The sequence below is a fragment of the Heteronotia binoei genome, chromosome 17, assembly GCF_032191835.1.
Source record: "Heteronotia binoei isolate CCM8104 ecotype False Entrance Well chromosome 17, APGP_CSIRO_Hbin_v1, whole genome shotgun sequence".
Classification (NCBI taxonomy): Eukaryota; Metazoa; Chordata; class Lepidosauria; order Squamata; family Gekkonidae; genus Heteronotia; species Heteronotia binoei.
Genome location: NC_083239.1, coordinates 1,649,926 through 1,673,229, shown reverse-complemented (window position 1 = coordinate 1,673,229; position 23,304 = coordinate 1,649,926). Strand labels below are relative to the sequence as shown.

The window sequence follows — 23,304 nt, the reverse complement described above, 5'->3', positions numbered from 1 at the left end:
AGGTTCTCCTGGTTCCAGTCCAGCTTTCCTGTTGTCCCCCCTGAATCCCCTGATCTACTAGACAAGCCTTTCTGGAAGCCCTAGCAGTTCTTCCAGGGTCAGTAGAGCCAAAGCGTGGATGGAGGGCATTACAGTGCAGACGATGACCGCCGCAATGAGAGCAGATGACTACATGACTGTCTTGAAGAATGTCCTGGCCTACTTGCCTACTGCAAAAGTGGATGCGGTGACATTGAAAAACACCATGGTGGGGATAACAGGCGTCGTGGCTGAGCTGGAAGACACCACAGTGACGGCATTGATGGTCAAAGCAACCTGCCGAACTTTCCTCTCTCGACCTCGCAGGTTGAACTGGGAAACGCCACAGTGACAGCTCCAATGGTCAGACTGACCTGTCGAATTCTCCTCCCTCAGTCACTCAAGACCATCGCCAACAGTGGCAGAGACAGCAAAGGCAGGTCCCGCGAGAATAATGTGCATGCACCATGGTGAGAGTAACAGATGCTATGGCAGACACTGCAGCTGGGCTGGAAAACACTGCCACATAAAAGCCAAGGCTCAGGCTGGTCTGTAAGGCCTCCCTCTTCTTGACCCCACATTTGGTCTCTTCAACTGACTTGTTGACTGACAAGCTGCAAAACCAGTTTTGTAGTTCTCCAAAGGTGAGACTCTCTGCTGATTTCCGGGACAAAATAACTGCATTATTTAATCCACAGCCAGGAGCTTCACTTTAGTGCTCTGAACTGGTCGCCAGCTTGGATGAGGTGTGGATACTTTCTTCCGTTGTGGATCTTTTAGGGTGTTAAATGCATGAATAATCCAATTCTGTAAAGGACTCATGTATAAACTAGTGTTTAGATGCCAGAAACCCCAGGTGTTTAAATGCTAGAAACCCAAAATGTTTTTGGATTCACAGAGCTGTCCAGAATCTGTTATACTTAACCAAGGTTCTGATAGCTCTCTGGATTAGAAAATATTCTTTTTCTGTGGAAGAGTCAGTTTGCACTCCTATATATTCAATGTGCTGGGAGGGAGAAAGGTGGGTTATCTCCCAGTTGATAAGTAAACCCAATACACTTAGGTTGTGGAGTGTTCCTGTAACTGCTCAGAGAAAGAGTCACTGGATTGAAATGAGACCTAGGTTTCCTGTCTCATTACCAATGCTGATTTGTCCACACCTACTATCTCTCGGCATATTACACCTAACCCAGTCATACCTGCTATTGCCATTTGCCTGCTAATGTCATTAGGCACCTGAAATCACTCCACCTTCCAATATATAGGACAGATGGACTCGAGTTCTAGCTGAACCTAATGAAGTGAACAGTTAGTGACTCATGAAAGCGCATATCCTGCCACAAATTTTATTAGTCTTTAAGGTGATATTAGAGGTCTTACTCTTTTCTACTGCTACAGACAGACTAGCATGGCTACCCATCTGGAATGAATAACCACTCAACAAATTATGGATAAACTGTACAGCCACGCAGTCTCAAGCGTGTCACTACCACTGAGATGCATTTCCTAAACATCCGTGGGGCAGCAGCCAGCACAAAATGTAGGACTGCATACTCACAGAGACCTAAAGACCAGAATGGGTCTTTTCCCGCCTCCTTTTTTCCCTATGACAAAATACCTACTGAAGAAACCAGTATAAGTCTGTGAGGGAAGACATTCTTGTACAGCGCCTTTCTCTAAAAGGATGGATACCACTTGTGAGAGAAACATGGAGGGGACAGGTTTGGGTGCGATGGGAGGCTGAAACAGAAGACTGAATCAAATTTCAGAAATAACCTCTCTATTATCAAGAAAACCCAGGTGTCCTGAGTAATAAATGACTACCCAAAGGGAAAACTGGCCAACCTGTTTAAGACCACCCTATCCTGCACTAGTCAGGCAATGAGGCTGCCCTTGGGGTGCTGTTTCCAGGGGAGGTTGTGGAGGTTGCTTTCCTCTTTGTTTCCCTTGTCTCTTATTTTGGGATTGCTGACCCTAACAAGGCTTATGCTGCTGCTGCAAAGGCTGGGGACTTTTGCTGAATCTACAGGAATGCCTAGCGAAGTATCTCTGCTTGTATGACAGTACTGGTATAAGGGTAATTACTAACAACTTTGTAGTAATCTTATTTTTTTACACTGAACAGTTCTTTTCCCTCAAAAGATAGGTCCTCAATTCTCACCCTGGTTTCTAGGGGATGTACTGAAGATCTGAGCCAGGAGTGCCGTCCTAGCACTATACGGGAGGCCATGGCCCTAGTACTAAAATTGGCCACATGTCTTGGAGCATACAGCGGCTGCTTCCCTAGTTTGAGCACGTAGGACTCACGAGGGCTTTCTTATCATCCAGTAGCAACTCCACATACTGGGACATGTGGTCGCACAACAGCATTTCATAATGCCCCAATAGCTGTGAAATTCAAGGCTTTCAGTCTCATTCATATGAACATATATATGAAGCTGCCTTATACTGAATCAGACCTTTGGTCCATCAAAGTCAGTATTGTCTTCTCAGACTGGCAGCGGCTCTCCAAGGTATCCAGCTGAGGTTTTTCACACCTATTTGCCTGGACCCTTTTTAGCTGGAGATGCCGGGGATTGAACCTGGGACCTTCTGCTTCCCAAGCAGATGCTCTGCCACTGAGCCACAGCCCCATTCATGGCTCTCCAGGGTCTCAAGCTGAGGTTTTTCACGCCTACTTGCCTGGACCCTTTTTAGTTGGAGATGCTGGGGATTGAACCTGGGACCTTCTGCTTTCCAAACGGATGCTCTACCACTGAGCCATCGTCCCTCCCCTACATATTCCTCCAGATATGTAAGGAATCTAACTTCCAGCCCTCCTTCTCCATGGGGGAAGAATGAGATCCTGCCCTGTGTCGAGATGGCAGCACTTCTGAGACCACTGAGTTGGCCTAAGGGTGCTGGAACAGGTAAGTACAGTCTTCCTCCTCGAGTCTGTATGAATTTTCTAATTTCCTCTCACAAGCTGATACTGAAGCAGGCTTGGTCCATATGCTAGAAGCGATATCCAGGATCCCCTGCAGCATACGTAAGGACATTAGGCCAGGCTGTGGTGCAAAGGAAAGGTAATCTAAGTCCAGTGCCTTTGGATTAGTTGCTCTGAATAGAGCTTGAGGTCTTCTGTTAAGGAGGCTGTTGATGGCTCCCCTACTGCTTCATGCAGGGAAGTACAGATGTACTATCTGAATCAGCCTCTGACCATTGATCTAAGCTTTCATCAGACTCACACCTGTGGTCCTTCTAGGCCTCTATTAGACTCAGATGACTATGGTCCTTCTGATTCTACTAAGTGGTGCTGCCTCTCGTGAGGTGGGCTGTATTTTCGATGTTCTGAAATTATCTGAGACCCATAAGGTGGAAAAAGTTTGTTGGGATCCCAGGAACCCATGGGGGGGAGCACATAATGAGAAAAGGAAACCATGAGCCTTTTTGATGCCTCAGATGATGCCATCTGTTGGTGCTGAGGTTGTTCAGAACCAGGTAGAGGTGCTGGAACCTCAAAAATAAATCAGCCTTTCAAGGACCTGAGAGAACACTGTGTATGACCTGAATGGGATGATGTCCAAGGACATGGGAGCAATTCAGCTGCAATATCTCCAGATGATTGATGTAAGGGCGGGAATACTGATAACCGATGCGCTGATGTCAGAAGTCTACTCCAAGGAGACTCCAGTTGATACCGAAGAAATGGTGATCTCTGACTTCAAGGGGACGCAGTATCTCGGGGTCAAGGCAATGGGAGATTGTCAGTGCCATGGGCGTCAACTGGTGGCAGGAGGGGGTTTGATGTGCTCGTTTAGCCTTCCTTTTCCACCTTCTTCTGACACTGATCTTTGTCTCACGGGCAATTTTTCCACAGCTTCGGACACCAATGGTGTTTGGAAACAAGGCCATGGAAGGGGCCTTGATATTTTTTTTTTCAAAACAAGCCCATTTTTTTTAGTGTGGGGAGGCACCCCAAGTCCTCTTCCCTTCTCTAGTTACTCTTCCCTTGTGGGCTTTGAGAGTTAAACAGCAGCATGGTGGTGCTGTAGCCTTCCCTGAGACACAGTAAGTACAAGGAGTGCTCACTGTTCTGGGCCATTTTAGACCCAGACTCCCCAAATGTTGTAAATAATGCCATTCCTACTAGGTCTTTCCAAGGCAGAGATTTTCTCAGAAAAACCAATGAAGAAAAGAATGCTCTGGATCACAGAATCATAAAGTTGGAAGGGACCTCCAGGGTCATCTAGTCTAACCTCCTGCAAAACGTAGGAAATTCACAAATACTGCTGCCCCCGCCCACCACAAATTCACAGGCTCCGCATTGCTGCCAGATGGCCATCCAGCCTCTGTTTAAAAACCTCCAAGGAAGGAGAGCCCACCACCTCCTAAGGAAGCCTGTTCCACTGAGGAACCGCTCTGTCAGGAAGTTCTTCGTAATGCTGAGCTCTGAGATTTAATTTCAACCTGTTGGTTCTGGTCCTACCATCTGGGGCCACAGAAAACAATTTCTTCAGTATTGTCCTCCAGAATAATCACAAATCACCAGTAGCCCCTGGACCAAAGTTTAAGAACCATTACCCCAAGAACCATTTTTAAGTTGAAATTTGTCCTGTTATTTAAAGTCTTAATAAACCCATAACCTGAATTAGTTATCTATGCTACATTAATATTTCCCATAATAAACTTAAAAGCACCCTTTGGGGTTGTTAGAGAAACCCTAAAAGCGTATTGGGACCTGAGTGTTACCTAGAGCATCTTGGATCTCAGCTCCCTGGGTGTTACGTTAGAACAATCCATTTGTTTCCATGCCACATTGGGCCAGCCTGCCAAACCTCTCTGGACAAACAGGTTTAGGCCAGACCACCTGTTCATTGCGGAAGTTCAGAGCCATTAAGAGATGCTGGGGGTGGGATTACCATTTTAGTAACTTTCTAATTGGAAAGGTTAGCTTCTGACATCAGAGATGGAGATTTACATCAGATTGGCTCAGCCAATTGGTCAGTCTTACAGATCAGGCAGTCTTAGGTCAGATTCTATTGCCCATAAAATACAGAAGTTCTGGATCTTTGTTTCCATTTGTATTGCAGGGGTTAAAGATTCCTCCATCAAGTTGGTGCTGCAAAGTACATGCTCTGAGAAACCTAGGTAATGTGTACATAGCTGAGACAGGCCAATTTTATGGCTTTCATTTGAAAATCTGTATGCTATATTGTGTATTTCCCTGTATGTTTTGTTCTATTCCTTTATGAATTCAACCACCATTTCCCTTTTTTCCTTTTCATAATAAACTCTTTTTTGTGAAGATTTTTCAGCTTTCTTTCAGTACAATATATTTTCTTTGGGATGTTTCATTTAACTTCTTCCCCACAAACTAGACTGCATGGACACAACAAAGTTTCACATAAGGAATTCTCCAGGGTTGAACATATGAACATATGAAGCTGCCTTCTACTGAATCAGACCCTGGGTCCATCAAAGTCAGTATCGTCTACTCAGACTGGCAGCAGCTCTCCAGGGTCTCAAGCTGAGGTTTTTCACGCCTACTTGCCTGGACCCTTTTTTGGAGATGCCAGGGATTGAACCTGGGACCTTCTGCTTCCCAAGCAGATGCTCTACCACTGAGCCACTGTCCCTCCCCTGATTGGCAGCGGCTCTCCAGGGTCTCAAGCTGAGGTTCTTCATGCCTACTTGCCTGGACCCGTTTTAGTTGGAGATGCCAGGGAAAGAACCTGGAACCTCCTGCTTCCCAAGCAGATGCTCTACCACTGAGCCACCGTCCCCATTATTTCTATATTGATTTCATACTGCACTAGAAGGTCAGTCTACATGTTCTTAGGGGATACCATGAGTGGTGGCAATCATTACCAGGTTATTTCCAAGGAACCCTTCGTCTCAGGGAATTTCCAAGAAAGGAAAGGCAACGTCCCCCACCCTCTCTTTCATCAGAGGGACAAAGGATTGGCAGCACCTCCAGACAGATTCGTGTCACAGGACAGTATCTGCAAGACTACTGAAGCCACTTGAGGTTTCTCTTTCTTTAACCTGAAGAGACTACCAAGTATGCCTTAAGAAGGAATAGTATGGTGGATTAACAAACATAAATGAGAACTATACACAAGAATAGATTAAGGTTAAGAACATGTGAGCAAATTTTAACTTGTGTTTACTAAACAAGGAAAAATACACAAAAGTGCATTACTATCTCTAATTTTATTGTTTCTGTATAAACTCTTTAGGGTTTGTAGAATCTTTCGGGCTCAAGTGCCGTGTTCTACTGGAGAAAGTATGTACAGCAGCCAAGAAGGACAGAACGCTGCTCCGGCTGCAACGCCACTGAGGATGTTCTCCGCAGCTGAGAACGAAACGTCTGGAAGAAAAACTTTCTCCAGTAGAACACGGCACTTGAGCCCGAAAGATTCTACAAACCCTAATGATGTTGCCAGCCGTGAAAACCTGAAATCCTCGTATAAACTCTGTTTAGATTCAGCAATTTTCCTATTTCTGTTATATTTATATTCACCATGAACACTTTCCATGATCCAGGCCATATTTCCAACACTTCCAGAAATCCAATATCTTAAGTAAGAACAAGGGTAGCCGTTTTCTCTGTCACTATTAGGGAAAAGCTTTATACTTTAACTGTAGTGTTTTTTTTTTTAAACTGCCAGCCTATAAGCAATACAGTCAGCATGGACATACGTGAAACCTGAAGTCGCCTTTCAGCATGGAGCAGAGATCCTCTGCTACGTCAGACATGCAGGGATGCAGCGTGGCTACCAGCCTTGCATAAAAGGGTAGCAAATCCAGCCTGCAAGTAAGAAGATCACATACATTACATCACAAAGTAAAGGTTAGATACAACGAGGCACATGCCAGTGCACATCCTTATCTCCCCCCACTCCCAGCGATCCCCAAGACTGCTAAAAAGCTGGTGCTGTATACAAAACAGGTGAGCGGCAATCCTGCTACTTCCAAGTGTGCGTGTGTGTGTGTGGGGGTGTTAAACCCAAGGATTAAATCTGGGGTGAAGTACCTCCTTGGGGCATTTCACCCCTTCTTCCAGCTAGCTGCAGCTTTCCCCAGCAAAAAAAAGAAAAAGAAAAAAGGAGGAAGGCACTTTACCCCTTCTTATCTGGTGTTTGTGACAAGCCATGGCCATCAAAAAAGTGGGGGGTGAAGTGCCCTCAGGAAGGCACATCCCTTCCTTTCTTGGCCCCCTTGTGCAACCCTTTAAAAGGGGCTGTGCCAGGCACCTGAAGCAGCTGAGCCAGCAGGGAGAGATTTCACTCCCGGCCAACTGTCTCGGACTCATCCACATAGCACCAGACACCCCAAAGCAGCTGAGCTGGAGGGGAGAGACTTCTCTACACTTCTCTACAGTTGCACTGAGATGGGAGTAAAGTGCCACTGGGAAGGCCATAGCCTGAAGAAAGTGGGGGGGAGGAAACCTCCCTAGATGGAATTCCCTTCAATCTTTCTCCTGGCCAAACAAGCCATAGCCAGGAGAAAGTGGGAGGGATCTCCCTGGAAAGCACTCCTCTCCACTCACTTCACCCAGTGTGGGTAATCTCCTGGACAAAAAAGGATCTCCCCACTGGCGGGGACAGCCTTCTCCATGACAGCCCAGCTGTCTCAGGCTCCCTCATGCAACTTGTTTATAAAAGGGCTGTGCCAAAGAGCCCAAAGTGGGGGTGAAGTACTAACCTAAAAGATACTACATCTCTTCCCTTTAAACCCTTTTAGCTTCCTGCAGCTTTTTGCAGGAAGCAGAAAGCAAGGCAATTTAAACCTCTGTATTCTGCTCCCCTGGAAAGCCACAGGGAGGAGAAAGCAGGAGTGGTTTAAACGGTTCTGAGCAATTTAAACCCTTTCTGCTCCCCATGAAAAGCTGTGGGGAACTGAAGACAGTTTAAATGGCTCCATTTAACAGCTACTCAGCTGTTTAAATGGCTCCCAGCTACTCAGCTCTTTCTGGGGAAGAACTGTCGCAAGCCACCACAAATCGTTGCCAACAGTCATGATGAACTTTAGTTCAATCAGCCAGTTCATGTCCATCCCTAATTGGGATATCCTATGAACTCTGATGTTCAGTACTCTAGTAATTATAGTATTCTGAAACTGCTGTTTTCAAATTGTGTGCGCTGGCTAGAAGCTGCTACTAGATTTCTTGCATACATTTAAAAATGATCTTCATTTTTATTGCTTTATTGATTTGCTGTTTTCATTTCATCCATAGTCTTACCAGCCTATGCTTGAATGGATTGAAAACGAAAGAGCTTAAGAACAGCGGCCAGTACTCACCTTTAATAAGCCGTTATTAAATACTTCCCTAAAATCTGCAGGAAGAGTTAATGTAAAACTTTTTTTATTTTAAAAAATTAACATGAGCTTAAAGGTGCGGGCCAGAATCCAAAGAAACCACTTAGACCTGCAGAGGAGAGAAGGCTCTGAAACTTGTCTTTCCCATAGCCGATGCCACTTCAACTGCTTTTGAAACTGAGGGGGATGAGTAGGTGTGTCTTTCGGAGTGAATAACAAAGAAGGACACACAATACATGCCATAGCCAAGCACTATTTGGATCACACCATTTGGATCACACCATCACCTTTAATAAGACATGTAAATTCCTTTTTACCTTTGTCGTGGAACGATGAAGAGAGCCCGAACCAACTTTCTCCTGTTGGCTTTAGTGTTCATATTCATGCAGAAGTCCATTGCTGCCTGAGCAAGAGAAAAACTTCCTTTTAAATCTTTTTTTTTTAATTTAATAATTTTTAATCTAACTATTACATTTAAAAATCAAACAGAAGACCAATGGGAACATAAATAGATACCTTGCTATAGCTAATCCTTCAAAGTCTGACCTTCATCGCATGTTACATAAAACTAACCGACGTCTAACAATTGGTTGCATAATATACGTAAGCAACAGGACTGTCAAAAATAAATTAACTTCCTATAATATCGATTCTGTGGAATGACGTCGTTTTCAGAGAGAATATTAAAAGCAAGGTAAATAGGTTTTAGCAACAAATATACTGCATACTCTTTGTTGTAGTCTTATTCTTTTATTTTTATTTATTTATTTATTCGTGATTTATATCCCGCCCTTCCCACAAGTGGCTCAGGGCAGCTTTTAAAGCGTTGAGAAGTGTTCTCTTATTACAGCAGTAAATACCAACAGAGAATCTCATGGAAGTGATAATCAGCATTTACTGGCATTATCTGAGATTCTGGGCATTCACAGCATTTATCTGAGACTATCAAAATTCATACTGGCATTAACCAAACTCCAGAATATGTATGCATCTCACTACATTATTAATAGCCTAAAAATCAGCATACCACTGCACTTCATGTGAATCTTTGACATGATAAAAAAAGAAGAACTTACTGCACCTTGTCTATTAGGTCTCTATTTACACAGTTTGGGAGCTGCTGAAGAAAGGCATCTACAATAAGCTTCAGGTGTGACCCGGTACTGGCCTCTTCATCTTCTTGCTCTGTTCAAGTGTTTAAAAATGGAAAAAACAAACAAACAGAAACATACAGTCTGTTAAATATATTGAGTTTTCCAAGTCTGTTCCCAAATCCCGAATAAACACTCACCTTAGAGAGTCGAATCACATTTATTCAAAGAGGAAACAAATCAAATCAAGAATTTCCAGCTAAACATTAGGAAGAACTTCCTGACAGAGCAGTTCCTCAGTTGAACAGGTTTCCTCTGGAGGTGGTGGGCTCTCCATCCTATTTATGTCAGACCCGGCCCTCCTAGCGAATGCGTTTGACACCCCTGCTCTAAACTGCTACTACAGAAGCGGACTGGCCCTTTACTTTACTGGGAAAGTTCCTGGAGGGCCACTGGTAGCCAGGAGCAAGTTAAGTCAATGGGCCACTGCAGTGCTGAAAGCGCCACAGGGTTTACAGAGCTCTGACCTGGGCCACAGTGAAGGTGATGATAACTACTGGAGAGAAGGGGTTAACTAGATCTCGCTGTCATCATCGCTGTGGCCCAGGTCAAAGTGGATCGTGCAGCAGTGGCTCCACAGAGGCCTCCTTGCTCCAAGACTGCTTTAATGTCCCAATCCCAGTCTTTAACAGACAGGGGGGGGGCGGGGAGAGGGGGGGCGGGGAGAGGGGGGGCGGTATAGGCACAGAGAAGCAGACTGAAAAGCTAGCGAAATCCAAGGCTACTCTGTTTAATAACAAAAAACAGACCCACAGGCACACAGACAAGAGAAATAAAGAGGTGAACCATGAAGAAGTAAAAAAGAACCTGGATTTTGTCATTTACTTCCAGAGGAAGTCAAGGTGTTAGCATATATGTTTTAGGGAATGACGGTACTACAGGCACCTGGGCAGGATATGATGCTTGTGGATCTTTCTGTTCCAATGTTAGTGGCCTCAGTATCATCGCTTATCACCTGTTCAGGCTGCTCTTCGAGACAGCCCCTTGAACACCACAATAAAGGTCACACCGTGAAGCCCATTACTCACCTTGCATAAGGTGATTATGACTGCAGTCCTAAGGACACTCTCCTGAGAGTAAGCTTCACTGAATAAAATGTAACTCATCACCTATGATCACTCCCTATTAGCAGTAAGCTTTATAATGACTTTTACACAGAAGAACTACACAGAAGTGCCACAGGGGGCAATCCTCTCTCCGACGTTATTTACATCTACATGCATCGCCTCACCCAGCTGGTCTGGGTTGGTTTGGGTTGGATTGCTATCAATATGCAGATGACACCCAACTCTATCTGTTGATGGACAGACAGACTCTGCTTCGAGTATTTTGGACAGGAATTGGGGGCCACGGCTGGATACAGCAGAGTCAGCTGACATTGAATCCAATGAAGATGGAGGTCCTGTACCTGAGTCATGGGGGACTGGGAACAGGAATCAGGCTTCTAGTCTTCAGGCTGCCAGTTATATACCGGGTCCGTTACAAAGTGCTGGTCATTACCTTTAAAGCCCTATATGGTCGAGGACCTGTCTACCTTAGGGACCGTCTCTCCCCATATGAACCCCAGAGAGCACTGAGGTCAGCCGGGAAAAACCTGTTGACTATTCCCGGACCGAGAGAGGCGAAGTTGCAATGTACCCGCAATCGGGCCTTCTCCTCTATAGCTCCGAGCCTATGGAACCAACTTCCAGAGGAAATGCGAGCCCTGCGGGACCTTGAACAGTTCCGCAGGGCCTGCAAGACCTTCCTCTTCCGACTGGCTTTCGCTGATGAAAATGGAAATTGCTAAGGAAACCGCCATCATAAAAGCAAACATAAAGTAAACATAGCATTAGCACTTTTATTAATTTAATTTAATTTAATTTTAAAACTTAAGCAGATTTTTAATTAAATGTTCATGTTGTTTAACTGTAATTTTATCTATCTGTATAGCTAAACTTGAATTGTGTTGTTAGCCGCCCTGAGCCTGCCCCGGCGGGGAGGGCGGGATATAAATAAAATTTTGTTGTTGTTGTTGTTGTTGTTCAGTGGGGCACCACTCATACCTACACCAAAGAGTCTCAGGGTGATGCTGGACTCCTCTCTTTTTATGGAGGCCCATGTCACTTTGATTGCCCAATCAGTCTTTTATCATCTTCAGCTTGTCCTGCGATTGGTTCCTTATTTCACCTCTTGGGACTTGGCTACATGCAATGGTCACTTCCAGGCTGGATTACTGTAACTCGCTCTACGTGGGGCTACCCTTCAGCCTGAATAAAGAGCCGCCATCCATAATACGATTATGGAACCATTTAAACTGGCAGAACCAGCGCCAAAATAATTTTATTGCTGCCATGCAATTTGAATTATGTATTTAATTTAATTGACTGGTTTTTATGTTTAAAAATTTTAATTGTTAAATTTAATGTTTTATCTATCTATGTTAATTGTTTTAAATGTTGTTAGCCGCCCTGAGCCGCCTAGGCAGGGAGGGCGGGATAGAAATAAAATTTATTATTATTATATTATTATATCTGCAGAATGCAGCAGCACGTCTTCTGATGAGGACACAGGCGTGCATTCAGCCACTGCTGTGCCAGCTGAATTGGCTGCTAACTGAATCCCAGATCTGGTTCAAGGTTATGGTTTTGACCTTCAAAGCCCTATGCAGCCTGGGACCATCATACCTGAGGGGCTACCTCTCCCCGCATGAACTCTGGAGAGCTTTCTGCTCTTCTAATCAACATCTCCTGGTGATCTCTGGCCGAGGGATGTCCGCGCAGCCTCAACCAGGGCAACGGCCTTTTCAGCTCTTGCCCCAGCCTGGCAGAACATGCTCCCATTCAAGGTCAGGGCCCTGCAGAACCTTTCCACAGTTCTGTGGGACCTGTAAAACAGAGCTATTCTGCCAGGCTTTTGGCTGAGGTGGTGGACATTCAAATATCCAAATATTCTGGCTTCACCTGCTCATGGCCCTTTTCCCGTGCCCTGCTGTTTAAGAAACTATCTGAACATGAAGGGTTGCCAAGTCCAATTCAAGAAATATCTGGGGACTTTGGGGGATGGAGCCAGGAGATATTAGGGGTGGAGCCAAGATCAAGGCTGTGACAAGCATAACTGAACTCCAAAGGGAGTTCTGGCCATCACATTTAAAGTGGCGGCACACCTTTTCAATGCGTTCCTTCCATAGGAAATAATGAAGGATAGGGGCACCTTCTTTTGGGGCTCATAGAATTGGACCCCCTGGTCCAATCTTTTTGAAACTTGGGGGGTATTTTGGGGAGAGGCACTAGATGCTATACTGAAAATTTGGTGCCTCTACCCCCCAAAACAGCGCCCCCCCCCGGAGCCCCAGATACCCGCAGATCAATTCTCCATGATTTTCTATGGCAATAAATCTCCATAGGGAATAATAGAGTTCCCAGCAGACATTTCCCTCCCCTCCCCCCGCTTTCTGACGACCCTGAAGCAGGGGGAGGGCCTCCAAACCGGGGAATCCCCTGCCCCCACCTGGGGATTGGCAACCCTATGAACATGGGATTTTCCAAGGGTACTTATTTTTCTCTGTTATTTTTTTATTGTCTATTCGTTTTGGCACTGCAGACCACCCCCTAAAAAGTCTGCAGTGAAAACGTTGTGAAAGCAACGTCACCCCAGAATAGGAAACGACTGGTGCTTGCACAGGGGACTACCTTTACCTTTATTCATTTTATTGCATTTATTGTTAGATGGGTTTATATACTGTAAACCACCCTGAGCCTACTCATGGGAAAGGGCAGAGTACAAATTAAAGCTGGCTGAAAAGGAGAGAAGTGCTAGATTCATGTCCAGTAGCACCTTAGAGACCAACAAGACATTTGGGGCAAACGTTTTCAAGAGCCAAAGCTCTCTTTGTCAGATAACGAAACAGCTGGTGTCCTTTTAGGTTGGCCTCCCCACAGATACCACGTTAGGTTCTCCTTGCCGCCAGGGAAACTCAATTAAGCATTCCTCAACTGTGCATAGTGTATATTCTGGAACACATTGTGAACAGTTCAGTCCAAGTAAAGTTTTATAAGCATCTGTTTACTTCTACACTAACAGAAGCAGTACTGTCCAGTCAGAGTAAAGGCTTCCAAATTTAGTCTCGTGCTGCCCAATGGTGAGGAAGGAAGAGAATGCAGAAATCACTCAGGTACGGCAATCTGCCCTTATGACAAGTTTGTGCAACAGCCAATCCTTTCATCTACAGAAATGTTCATATCAGCCAGGTTTCCTACTGTACAAGAAAAAGGGAAGGGCGGCTAGTTTTATTGCATGTGTTAGTGTTAATTATTGTGTTAATCATTTATTATTATAACTGTTCTAAAGGTTTTGTAGTGTTGTGACCCGCCCTGAACCTACTTGTTGGGAGGGCAGGATATACAAATCAAAAAAACAAACAACAGTGTTATCGTATCCTCAGAAAGAACTAACTCTCTTATTCACAAAGTTATCTTATTGTGAAAATCAACACAGTCTATTCAGACTAAGAACACGACAGAAATTCTTCAAATAATTACTAAATAGATGAAAATCTAAATGCGGAATTCACCTATTTAAAACACAAGTTTTGGGATAGGACATAAGTTCTACAGCCAGCCAAAATTTATTATCATCACCAACAGCGTCCGTCTCCACCAAAGAGCACAGTCTTGTTCCTGGTATTGTGCTCGACTCCAGCAACATTTTGCAGTCACAATTCAGAATCACTTAATGTGTTAAATATAATGCAAGAAAAAGAATCCAACGAACATTGTGATCAAATTATTTTCAAATTCCTCACTGGCTGAGACATTAGCAACAATATCACAGTGTCAACAGAAAGCCTTTACCATCTTTGAATTCCTGGACGGTTTGTAACCCAATAATAAGCTACCAGAATTTTAAGGCAGTCACCACCACCCGGGTTTCTGTCAGATGAGCTTTGGGAGGTTTAAAAGCATGCAGAGTTTTGTGGTCCAATAGGTGAAACTGAAAGCACTGTGCAGACAATAGGTCTCCTCCCCCCAGAAGTACTAAAACTTTCACATGCCTTGTTTTACTTAGCGACTGTACTGGTTTCTAAATGCAACTCAAGAAGTATTAATTCAAATATACATCTGGCACTCTCAAATTCTGCAATGTCACCTACAGAACTGATTGAGGTCACAGCTAAATCACACTTTTCATTAATTACAGCACCCAAGTAATTTTCTTTAATCGTCCACTTCAAGAGGAAAACTAAGTGTGAAAACACATGGTCATAAGTATGGATGGGCACAAACTGGGAAAATGTGATTCAGTTCATGGCTGAACTGCTTACCGAATCCCAAAACGAAAAGCTTATTTACGAATCGAACCAGTTTGTTCAGTTTGTGGCCCTGCAAATCCTGGGAGGGGGGAATCTCTTCCACCTTTCTTCAGGATGCAGCAAGCCAAGGCCATCAGAAACCGGGGAATCCCCTGGACTTCCATTCCACCTTTCCTGTTATTATGAACCACAGCCTTATGCTTTTCCCTTATGCTTTTCTCCTGGTTGTGGTGAGCCGCTGCCAGTCGAAAGGGAGGGAATCTCCCCAAAATGGCTTCTCCTTCCAATTTTCTCCTGGCCATGGGCAGCAGAAAGGGACGGGGGATCTCACGGGAAGGGATTTCCCTTCCACCTTTCTGCTGGCTGTCAGCGATGGTGATGAAGTCCCCCCAGGAAGGCATTTCACCCATTTACACACTTTCTGCTCCCTGTGGCTTATAAACCCCTTTTCTGCTCCCAGAAAGCTGCTGTGAGCAGCTTAATTTAAATGGCTATGTATCATTTAAGCCAAACAGCTGGATGGCAGGGAGCTCCCAAATGCTCAGCTGTTTTTTGTGAATTGATTAAGGTCACTGCTAAATCACATTTTTTCTTGTGAATGAACCGTCATGAAGCACCATGAATTGCACCAAAATTCACAGTAGTTCATTCCAGTTCTTCAGTTCACGAACTCTGGTTTGCAAACCCTAAACAGGCCAAAATTCGTGATGAACTTTGGTTCGTCAGCCAATTTATGCCCATCCCTAATCTTAAGTATTTTGATCCTATGTTAAATTGTATAGAAAACAAATATTTCCCTCCACTTTTTGATCATTTGACACTAGTTCTTCCTGGAACTAACTACTCTCTACCACTTGAGAGCTTATCTATGTCATACATCCTGAATTCCTTCAAGACATCACCTCAAAACTCACTTCTTGCAGCTTGCTTTCCGTCACTATTGTCAGCTCCGGTGCTATCTGCTCCCTGTTTCTTGCCTGATCACATTAAAAATAAAATGAAAAGATTTAAATATACCCATAAGAAAACATGGCACAGAAACAAACCCTTTTTTAAATGAAAAAACCTGGTAAAAATTGCTTTTTCCCTTTATATTCAATTTCTTCCCTGAGACCAATCACTCTCCCTCTCATACTACAAATTTGGCATTAAACATATTTATAATATTCTATGATAACCAGGGCTCTTTTTCTAGCAGGAGCTCCTCTGCATATTAAGCCACGCCTCCCTGATGTGGCCAATCCTCCAAGAGTTTAGAGAGCTCTTAATACTGTAAGCTCCAGGAGGATTGGCTACATCAGGGGGCGTGGCCTAATATGCAAAGGAGCTCCTGCTAGAAAAAGAGCCCTGATGCTAACTATTATCAATAGGCTGTGTAAAAAAACAACATATGCCTCAGGGAAATCCTGTACAACATTTAGTTTAGTTTACTCTCACACTGGAGAGAGAAGCAGAGAAATGAACATCTAAGTCATTTCTCATAATGTACACTTTTTAAAGAACAGCCTAAATATACACGTTCCACAACATTTTTGGTATCTGTTTGCAATTTTGGATAGATACAACAGTGTACCTAGATGTTTCTCCCCTGTAGTGCTCGCCCCATCTTTTATGAAAATATTTATATGCTACCTTTCTCATCAATCACAGCAGTTTACAAAAAGCCCTCATCCACCAGTAAATCAAACCAATAGCTTCCAAATACCCACCTAAAACGGACAGCTTTGCATTTCTTGCAAAAGGCCAGTAGTACAGGGTTCTCCTCATGCCTCACAAAGGCGACATTTTGTAACATTAGAAATGCCACTGCAAATGAGTGAGTCCACACAGTGGCCAGATAACTGAAATGAGACCGTTCAAACAGGAAGCAACCCCGGGAGGAACCAAAGTGGTGAATAGACTCATCTCAAGCAGAGGCATTTAAAAATCAGAAATTTTTTGTATTGTTTTGTTTCATTTATACCCCATTTTCCTCCCCAGCAAGGGTCCCAGAGAAGCTTACAACGCTGTTCTCCCTTCCTCCATTTTATTCCCACACGTATAACCTTGTGAGGTAAGTCAGAGCGAAAGAAAATGTGCAGTCAAGGTAATCTGGCAAATTTTTCAAAATCAGGCGTCTCCCATGGACTCATCTAGCTTGACTGTCATTTGGACGCTATCCTCCAACTATGTATGAACACCAGAAACCTTAACAGTGGGTTTGAGAATAATCGGCAGTGACTGAAATGCCCGACTTCATTCAAGGCAAACATTACATCATGGGTTGGGGTATGAAGGGTCCTGCTCTCACACACAAGGAGACTAAATTTTGACTCCAGTGGCACCTTTAAGATCCACAAAAGTTTGAGCTTTCGTGTGCAGCCATACTTCCTCAGATACATGTTTTGCATACCTCGAATAAACTTATGTTGGTCTTAAAGGTGCAACTGAACTCAACATCTGTTCTACTGCTTCAGACCAACACAGCTGCCCACCTGGATCACACGTACAGACTGCTGAACTTTGAAACTCCGTTGTTACCACCAGATGGTTACCTCAACAGCAAAACGTGGGGTCAGTTCAAAGACACCCAAAGCTTTTTTAATATCAAAAATAGGTATTACTGCAAACACCCCAATATATCACCATACATTTGGCAATAAGAACGCTTTTATCTTCTCAATGGAAAACCTTATATCAATTTAACAGAATTGAGAAAATAAGTTATGCCACTGTCTTCCAGTCTCACATGCACAACCAAATAGTAGCAGAGGAAGGAGTAAGCGCACATTACCTTCATGTTATTATTATCAGTGAACCCTTGGCAGCAGTGTTTCTGCTTTCAGGGGGGGAGGGGTGCAATCAAGTTACAGAAAAAAGTATCCCTGAAAGCATATGGCAACAGTAGTGAACACCACTCCTTTCCTACCAGTGGCATATGGCATAGGGAGACGCTAACTGCAGAGACTGTGCAACAGAGCAGCTAGAACAACTACTGTATGTGCACTCCCCAAATGAGTTAGTGTTACCAGCAGCACATGCAACAGTGCAGTACGCATTGTGAAAGATTATGCATGCCGTCAAGATTCAGATTAGCAATAAACTCAAAACAGACTATATATATATATATATTTCTATTTTTACCTTGCTCGTCGAGAAGCTTCTTTGCAAGATCTTCTGCTTCATCTCCACACTCCAACTCAAGGGGATCATCATTAATATCCAGATTTTCAAGGTCCAACTCCAAATCTTCACTAGCAGACACATCTTTGTTATCTTTAATTTCTTTCAACTCTGTTTCAAAACAACAGAATTCATAATTTCTTCTATTGCTTGCCCTTCAGCCTCTATAGATTTTACTTATTCAAAAGCAGTTCACTGTATCTGGTATTTAATTTGATTGCTCTTTGCAGCTTTTAAACTTCCTCATATTCCAGGATGTCTCATGCACTCCCCACTTCTATAAGAAAAATAAAGTGTGGGTATTCTTTGTTTTTCACAGAAGGAATAGAAAAGCAGCAATGTAGACGTAATTTATCTTGATTTCACAAAGGCTTTTGATAAGTTTCCACATAATACACTTGTTAACAAATTGGTAAAATGTGGGTTGGATCCTGTTACTGTTAGGTGTATCGCACTGAAAGCAGAGGTTCCTCAACCTCTTGGAGAGAAGTGACAAAAACAGGTTGCTTACCTGTAACTGATGATCTTTGAGTGGTCATCTGTGCAGTCACACACATGGGTTTTCCGCCTGGAACGAACCCGACCTCAGAGAATTCAAAGCTAGCTTAGGCGTTTATTTTGGCGCACATTCCCTCTTCGCCCACGGAGCAGGCATCCACTGTGCATGACTAGAGCGAGGGGGAAGGTGCTCCACCCACCCAGTTTCTTCTAGCCGCTGTATAGAGAAAGATAAATAAAGTAGAGCATAAACCAGCAGTGGGGAAGACTGGGTGGGCGTGTGTGACTGCACAGATGACCACTCGAAGATCATCAGTTACAGGTAAGCAACTTGTTTATCTTCATCGTGGTCTCTGTGCAGTCCCACACATGAGTGACTGGTAAGCTGACGTGCACGGAGGCGGGTGCTGGTTCTGTAATAGAATATATGTTAAACATGCATATAAGAAAGAGAAGTATTGTACTTACAGGGCAGAAGACTAGAGGCATCAGTCAAAAATGGAACGAAGTACGGCCTGCCCAAAGGATACATCATGCCGAGCATGAACGTCTAATGCATAGTGTGTGGCAAATGTAGATGGAGAAGACCAGAACGCAGCGACACAGATGTTCTCTATCGGTACACCTCTACAGAAGGCTGATAACGTGGAGACGGCTCAAGTGGAGTGAGCTCGTAATCGTTCAGGTACGGGCTGTTTAGCTAATTGGTAGCATAAGGTAATGGCAGCCACAATCCATTTTGAAAGCCTCTGTGTTGAGATTTTATGTCCCTGCTTATGAGTTCCGTATGCCACAAAAAGTCTAGGGCCGTTACGGAAGGGATGTGTCCTTTCAATGCAGAAAGCGAGGGCTCTACGTACGTCAAGGTTGTGTAGGGCCCGTTGACCGGCGTCACTAGGTTTTTGAAAGAAGGAAGGGAGAGTGGTTGACTTCCCCAGGTGATACGGCGAGACAACTTTTGGCAGAAAAGCAGGGTCAGGGCGTAAGATTACTCTATCATGGTGGAAAATAGTGTATGGAGGATCTGTCCGAAAAGCACAAATGTCACTGACTCTTTTGCCAGATGTGAGTGTGACCAACAATGCCATCTTCCGTGACAAGAGATGCAGTGAAATGGACGCCATCGGTTCAAAGGGAGGTTTCATTAACTGGCTCAGCACCAGAGACAAGCTCCATGTGGGATGTAGTTGACGAACTGGAGGTTGAAGATGTAAAATGCCTTTTAGAAAGGCTTTTGTTGTGGAGTGAGAGAAGACGGTGCATCATTCAATGTGTGAATGGAAGGCTGAGATGGCAACCAAATGAACTTTTAAAGAAGAATAGGTTAGGCCTGAGTTAGAAAGAGATAAAGTGTAAGTCAGAATCTGAGCTATAGATGATGGTTCAGGGAGAAAATTGTGCAGGGCAGCGTACGCTGAGAAACGTTTCCACTTTCGAGAGTAGGATCTTCTAGTGGAAGGTTTTCTGACATTAAGCAGAACATGTCTGACCTCTGAAGGGAAATTCAGAAACTGATTCTCTAGGCAGTCAGTCGCAGAAGTCCCGGGTCATGATGCAGGACTTTGCCGTCCTGTTGAGAGATTAGGTCTCAAACTTGAGGAAAACGATGGAATACACTGTTTGAAAGAAGGAGGAGGGTAGTGAACCATGGTTGACAGGGCCACCAGGGAGTTATAAGGATACAGTTGGTCTGATCCAGTTGGATTTTCTGTAGTGTTCTCATTATCAGTGGAATAGGAGGGAACAGGTAGTGTAGTGGGCCCGACCATGAGTGGAGAAAAGCATCTCCCGCGGATAGCATGGATGGAGGGCCCCAAGTGTAAAAACGAGGGCATTGAGCATTTTCCGGAGAGGCAAAGACATCTATGGTCGGAACATCCCAAAGACTGTCCCAAGATAACGACGGTTGAGGGACCACTTGTGGTCGTTCACAAGGTGGCGGCTTAGTGCCTCTGCTTGAACATTTTGGATTACCGGCAGATGTACGGCTGTAAGGAATATGTTGTGAGCAATGCTCCAATGCTATAGGGACAAGGCTCTCCTGAAAAGGCAGACAGAAGCGGTGCCTCCCTGACGATTGATATAAAATACGGTCGCTACATTGTCTGAAGTGACCTGGATATTCTGACCCTGAAGGGATGTCAGGAATGACTTGAGAGCTCTGTGAACCACCAAGAGTTCCAGACAGTTGATGTGAAGGGATTTCTCATAGGCTGTCCACTGCCCTTGTACCGTTAGTGTCCAAAGGTGAGCTCCCCAAACCCACCTCGAGGCATCGGTTGTGACGATGGCTGACGGGGGTGACCATATGAACGGCATTCCAGTTAGAAGATGACATTCCATCTTCCACCATTTTAGAGTTAGAAGAATGTGGTTTGGAACAGTGAGTAGGGTCATTTGGTGTTGTCGATGCAGGTGGAATGTCCAGACGAACCATAGTTGCAGAGGACGCATGCAGAGTCTTGCAAAGCACAGGACAGAAGTTGTGGCCGCCATGAGACCCAACATGCATTGGAAGATGAAGGCTGTTTGGGTAGGGTGCATTACGATGGCAGCTGCCAGAGACTGAATGTGGTGAACCCTGTCTGCAGGGAGGTAGGTCTTATGCGATAGTGTTGATAAGTGTGCCCCTATGAACCTGAATGTCCTGTGTAGAGGTCAGATTGGACTTTGTCAGGTTGACCTGAAGACCCGGCGAAGATAGGAGATCCAGAGTGGTAGAGATGGCTTTTTGGAGTTGCTCTCTGGATTGAGCCACAACGAGCCAGTCATCTATGTAAGGGTATACGGAAATTTTTTGTTGACGGAATGTCACTGCTACCACTGCCATGCATTTTGTGAAGATGCTTGGTGCAGTCGACAAGCCGAAGGGGAAGGAGCAGAACTGGTAGTGTTGGTCCCCGACGGCAAACCTCAAGAATCTTCTGTGGTGATGGTTGATGGTAAGGTAGAAATAGGCGTCTTGAAGGTCTATCAACGCCATCCAAGCATCTTTCGGAATCAGTGGTAGAATAAACTGTGGGGTGATCATGTGGAATTTCTTGTATAGAATATGGCGATTGAGCTTGCGAAGATCCAGGATTGGGTGTTGTCCCTCGTCTCTCTTTAGAACCAGGAAGTATCGAGAGTAGAACCCTGTGTGATGGAATTTCGGTGGAACTGGTTCTATGGCTGCCTTGTCCAGCAAGGTGGAGATCTCTTCTGAAGAGGAAGGGAAGGGGGAGTACGTATGAATCGATGGAGCCTTGGGGGCGAATCGAACTCTATGGTGTAACCTCTAAATGATCGCCAGGACCCAGGAGTCCGATGTTATTGCCTCCCACATGGGGTAGAATGGACGCAATCTGGTGGTGTCGGTGGGTGTTGTGGTAGGCGGATAGGTGATATTAGGGAGTCAAAGAGACTGTTTTGAAGCCGGAGTTGTCTTTTTTGTGGTTTGTGCATGCGGCCTTTGATGGAAGGGTTGTTTAGCTGGTGGAGCCTTGCGTTTCCAGAAATCAGCTTGTCGAGGAAAGCAAGGACGTTTGTAATAAGATGGCTTCCAGACTGAGACTGTTGTTGATTGACTCCCAACCTCCTAGCCCTTTTTCTACTGTCGTCAACAGTGGTCAAGATGTCGTCAGTTGTGGTATTGAACAGACCCTGACCGTCGAAGGGCAAACCTTCAATTTCAAATTTGATGTCTGGCTGCAATGAGGAGGAACGGAGCCAGGCATGACGTCGTAAGGCGATGGATGTGGTCATGGTTCTGGATGAGCAAGCAACAGCATGATGAACAGAATTAATTTACTGCTTGCTGACTCGGGAAAGCTCTTGTATAATATGTGATGCTTGTTTCTGTGCAGTCAGGTAGAGAAGGGACCATTGTAGTAAGCTGGGATGTCAGATTAAAGGTGTAAGCAGAAAAATATGCTAAATAATTATGACTTTTGGAGGTAGCAGTAGAAAGGGAGTAAATTTTTCTCCCTAAGGTGTCTAACTTCTTTTCCTCCTCAGGTGGAACAGGGTGACATGTTTGCTTGGACTTGGATGAAGAATGCACAATCATGGAGTTAGGTGCGGGATGATTAAATAGAAATTTAGAATCTGGAGCATGAATTTTATATAAGGACTCGATCCTTTTTGACGTAGGTGGAACTGATGTGGGCTTATCCCAAGCATCTTTTAAACCTTCTAGGTGAAGAGGGAGCACTGGAAGGAAGGAGCCTGCAGGTAGATCCGCATGGACTAAATCATGGACTACGTCTGATACTCTTGGCAGGTCAGTAGTGAGTTTTATGTTAAGCGTATTAGCCATATTGGTAAGTAGGTCTAAATAAGCTTTGGATCCTTCAGATGGTGAGAGATCGGCTGGTTTGGTAATGTCAGAGACAGGTGATGCTGGTGCAGACGCCGGTGATTGAGAAGAGTCTGAATGCTCAGCCTCGGAATCTTCTGGCGCACCCATGGGAGTCATGTATGTGGGCTTGGTGGGTATCGATATAGGCTTACTCGGAATGGTAGGTTGGTCAGGTTGAGTTATCTGTTGCTTCGAAGTGGCCGAAAAGGCCGATGTAGACCGGGCCGGTGATAATGGTTTTGTCTCCTGACTGTAATGCCGGTGAGGAGGTATACTTTCGTGAAATCGAGAGTATGAAACGTCCTCATGGTACAGAGGTCAATAGGATTCCTCATGGTATCAAGACTCACGGTATCCGGGTTGATAAATGACATCACGGTACCAAGGATGGTATGGTTCTTCACGGTCCGGGGTCAATGGGTTTCACAAGATGGTGATCTATAGTATTGGTGGTGTCTACGTGGAGACGGTGACCTGGAGTGTGTTGGACTATAGTAGTAATAACGATCCCTACGTTGGCGTGGGGACCATTCAACATAAAT

General features: G+C 44.6%; 1 protein-coding gene across 4 annotated transcripts in view; it reads right to left on the bottom strand.

The window, feature by feature from the left end:
- The window catches only part of UPF2 (UPF2 regulator of nonsense mediated mRNA decay), a 106,992-nt gene that overhangs the window by 55,874 nt on the left and 27,814 nt on the right, over nt 1-23,304 (bottom strand). For 2 of the 4 annotated variants that reach the window (XM_060258258.1, XM_060258259.1), the window contains exons 6-10: nt 17,887-18,036; nt 15,678-15,740; nt 9,404-9,507; nt 8,640-8,725; nt 6,703-6,811 (exon numbers count right to left, since the gene is read on the bottom strand). In XM_060258258.1, coding sequence (XP_060114241.1) covers nt 6,703-6,811; nt 8,640-8,725; nt 9,404-9,507; nt 15,678-15,740; nt 17,887-18,036 — 512 coding nt within the window. The remainder of the gene's footprint in view (nt 1-6,702; nt 6,812-8,639; nt 8,726-9,403; nt 9,508-15,677; nt 15,741-17,886; nt 18,037-23,304) is intronic. The other 2 variants (XM_060258260.1, XM_060258261.1) reach the window with 1 other exon arrangement.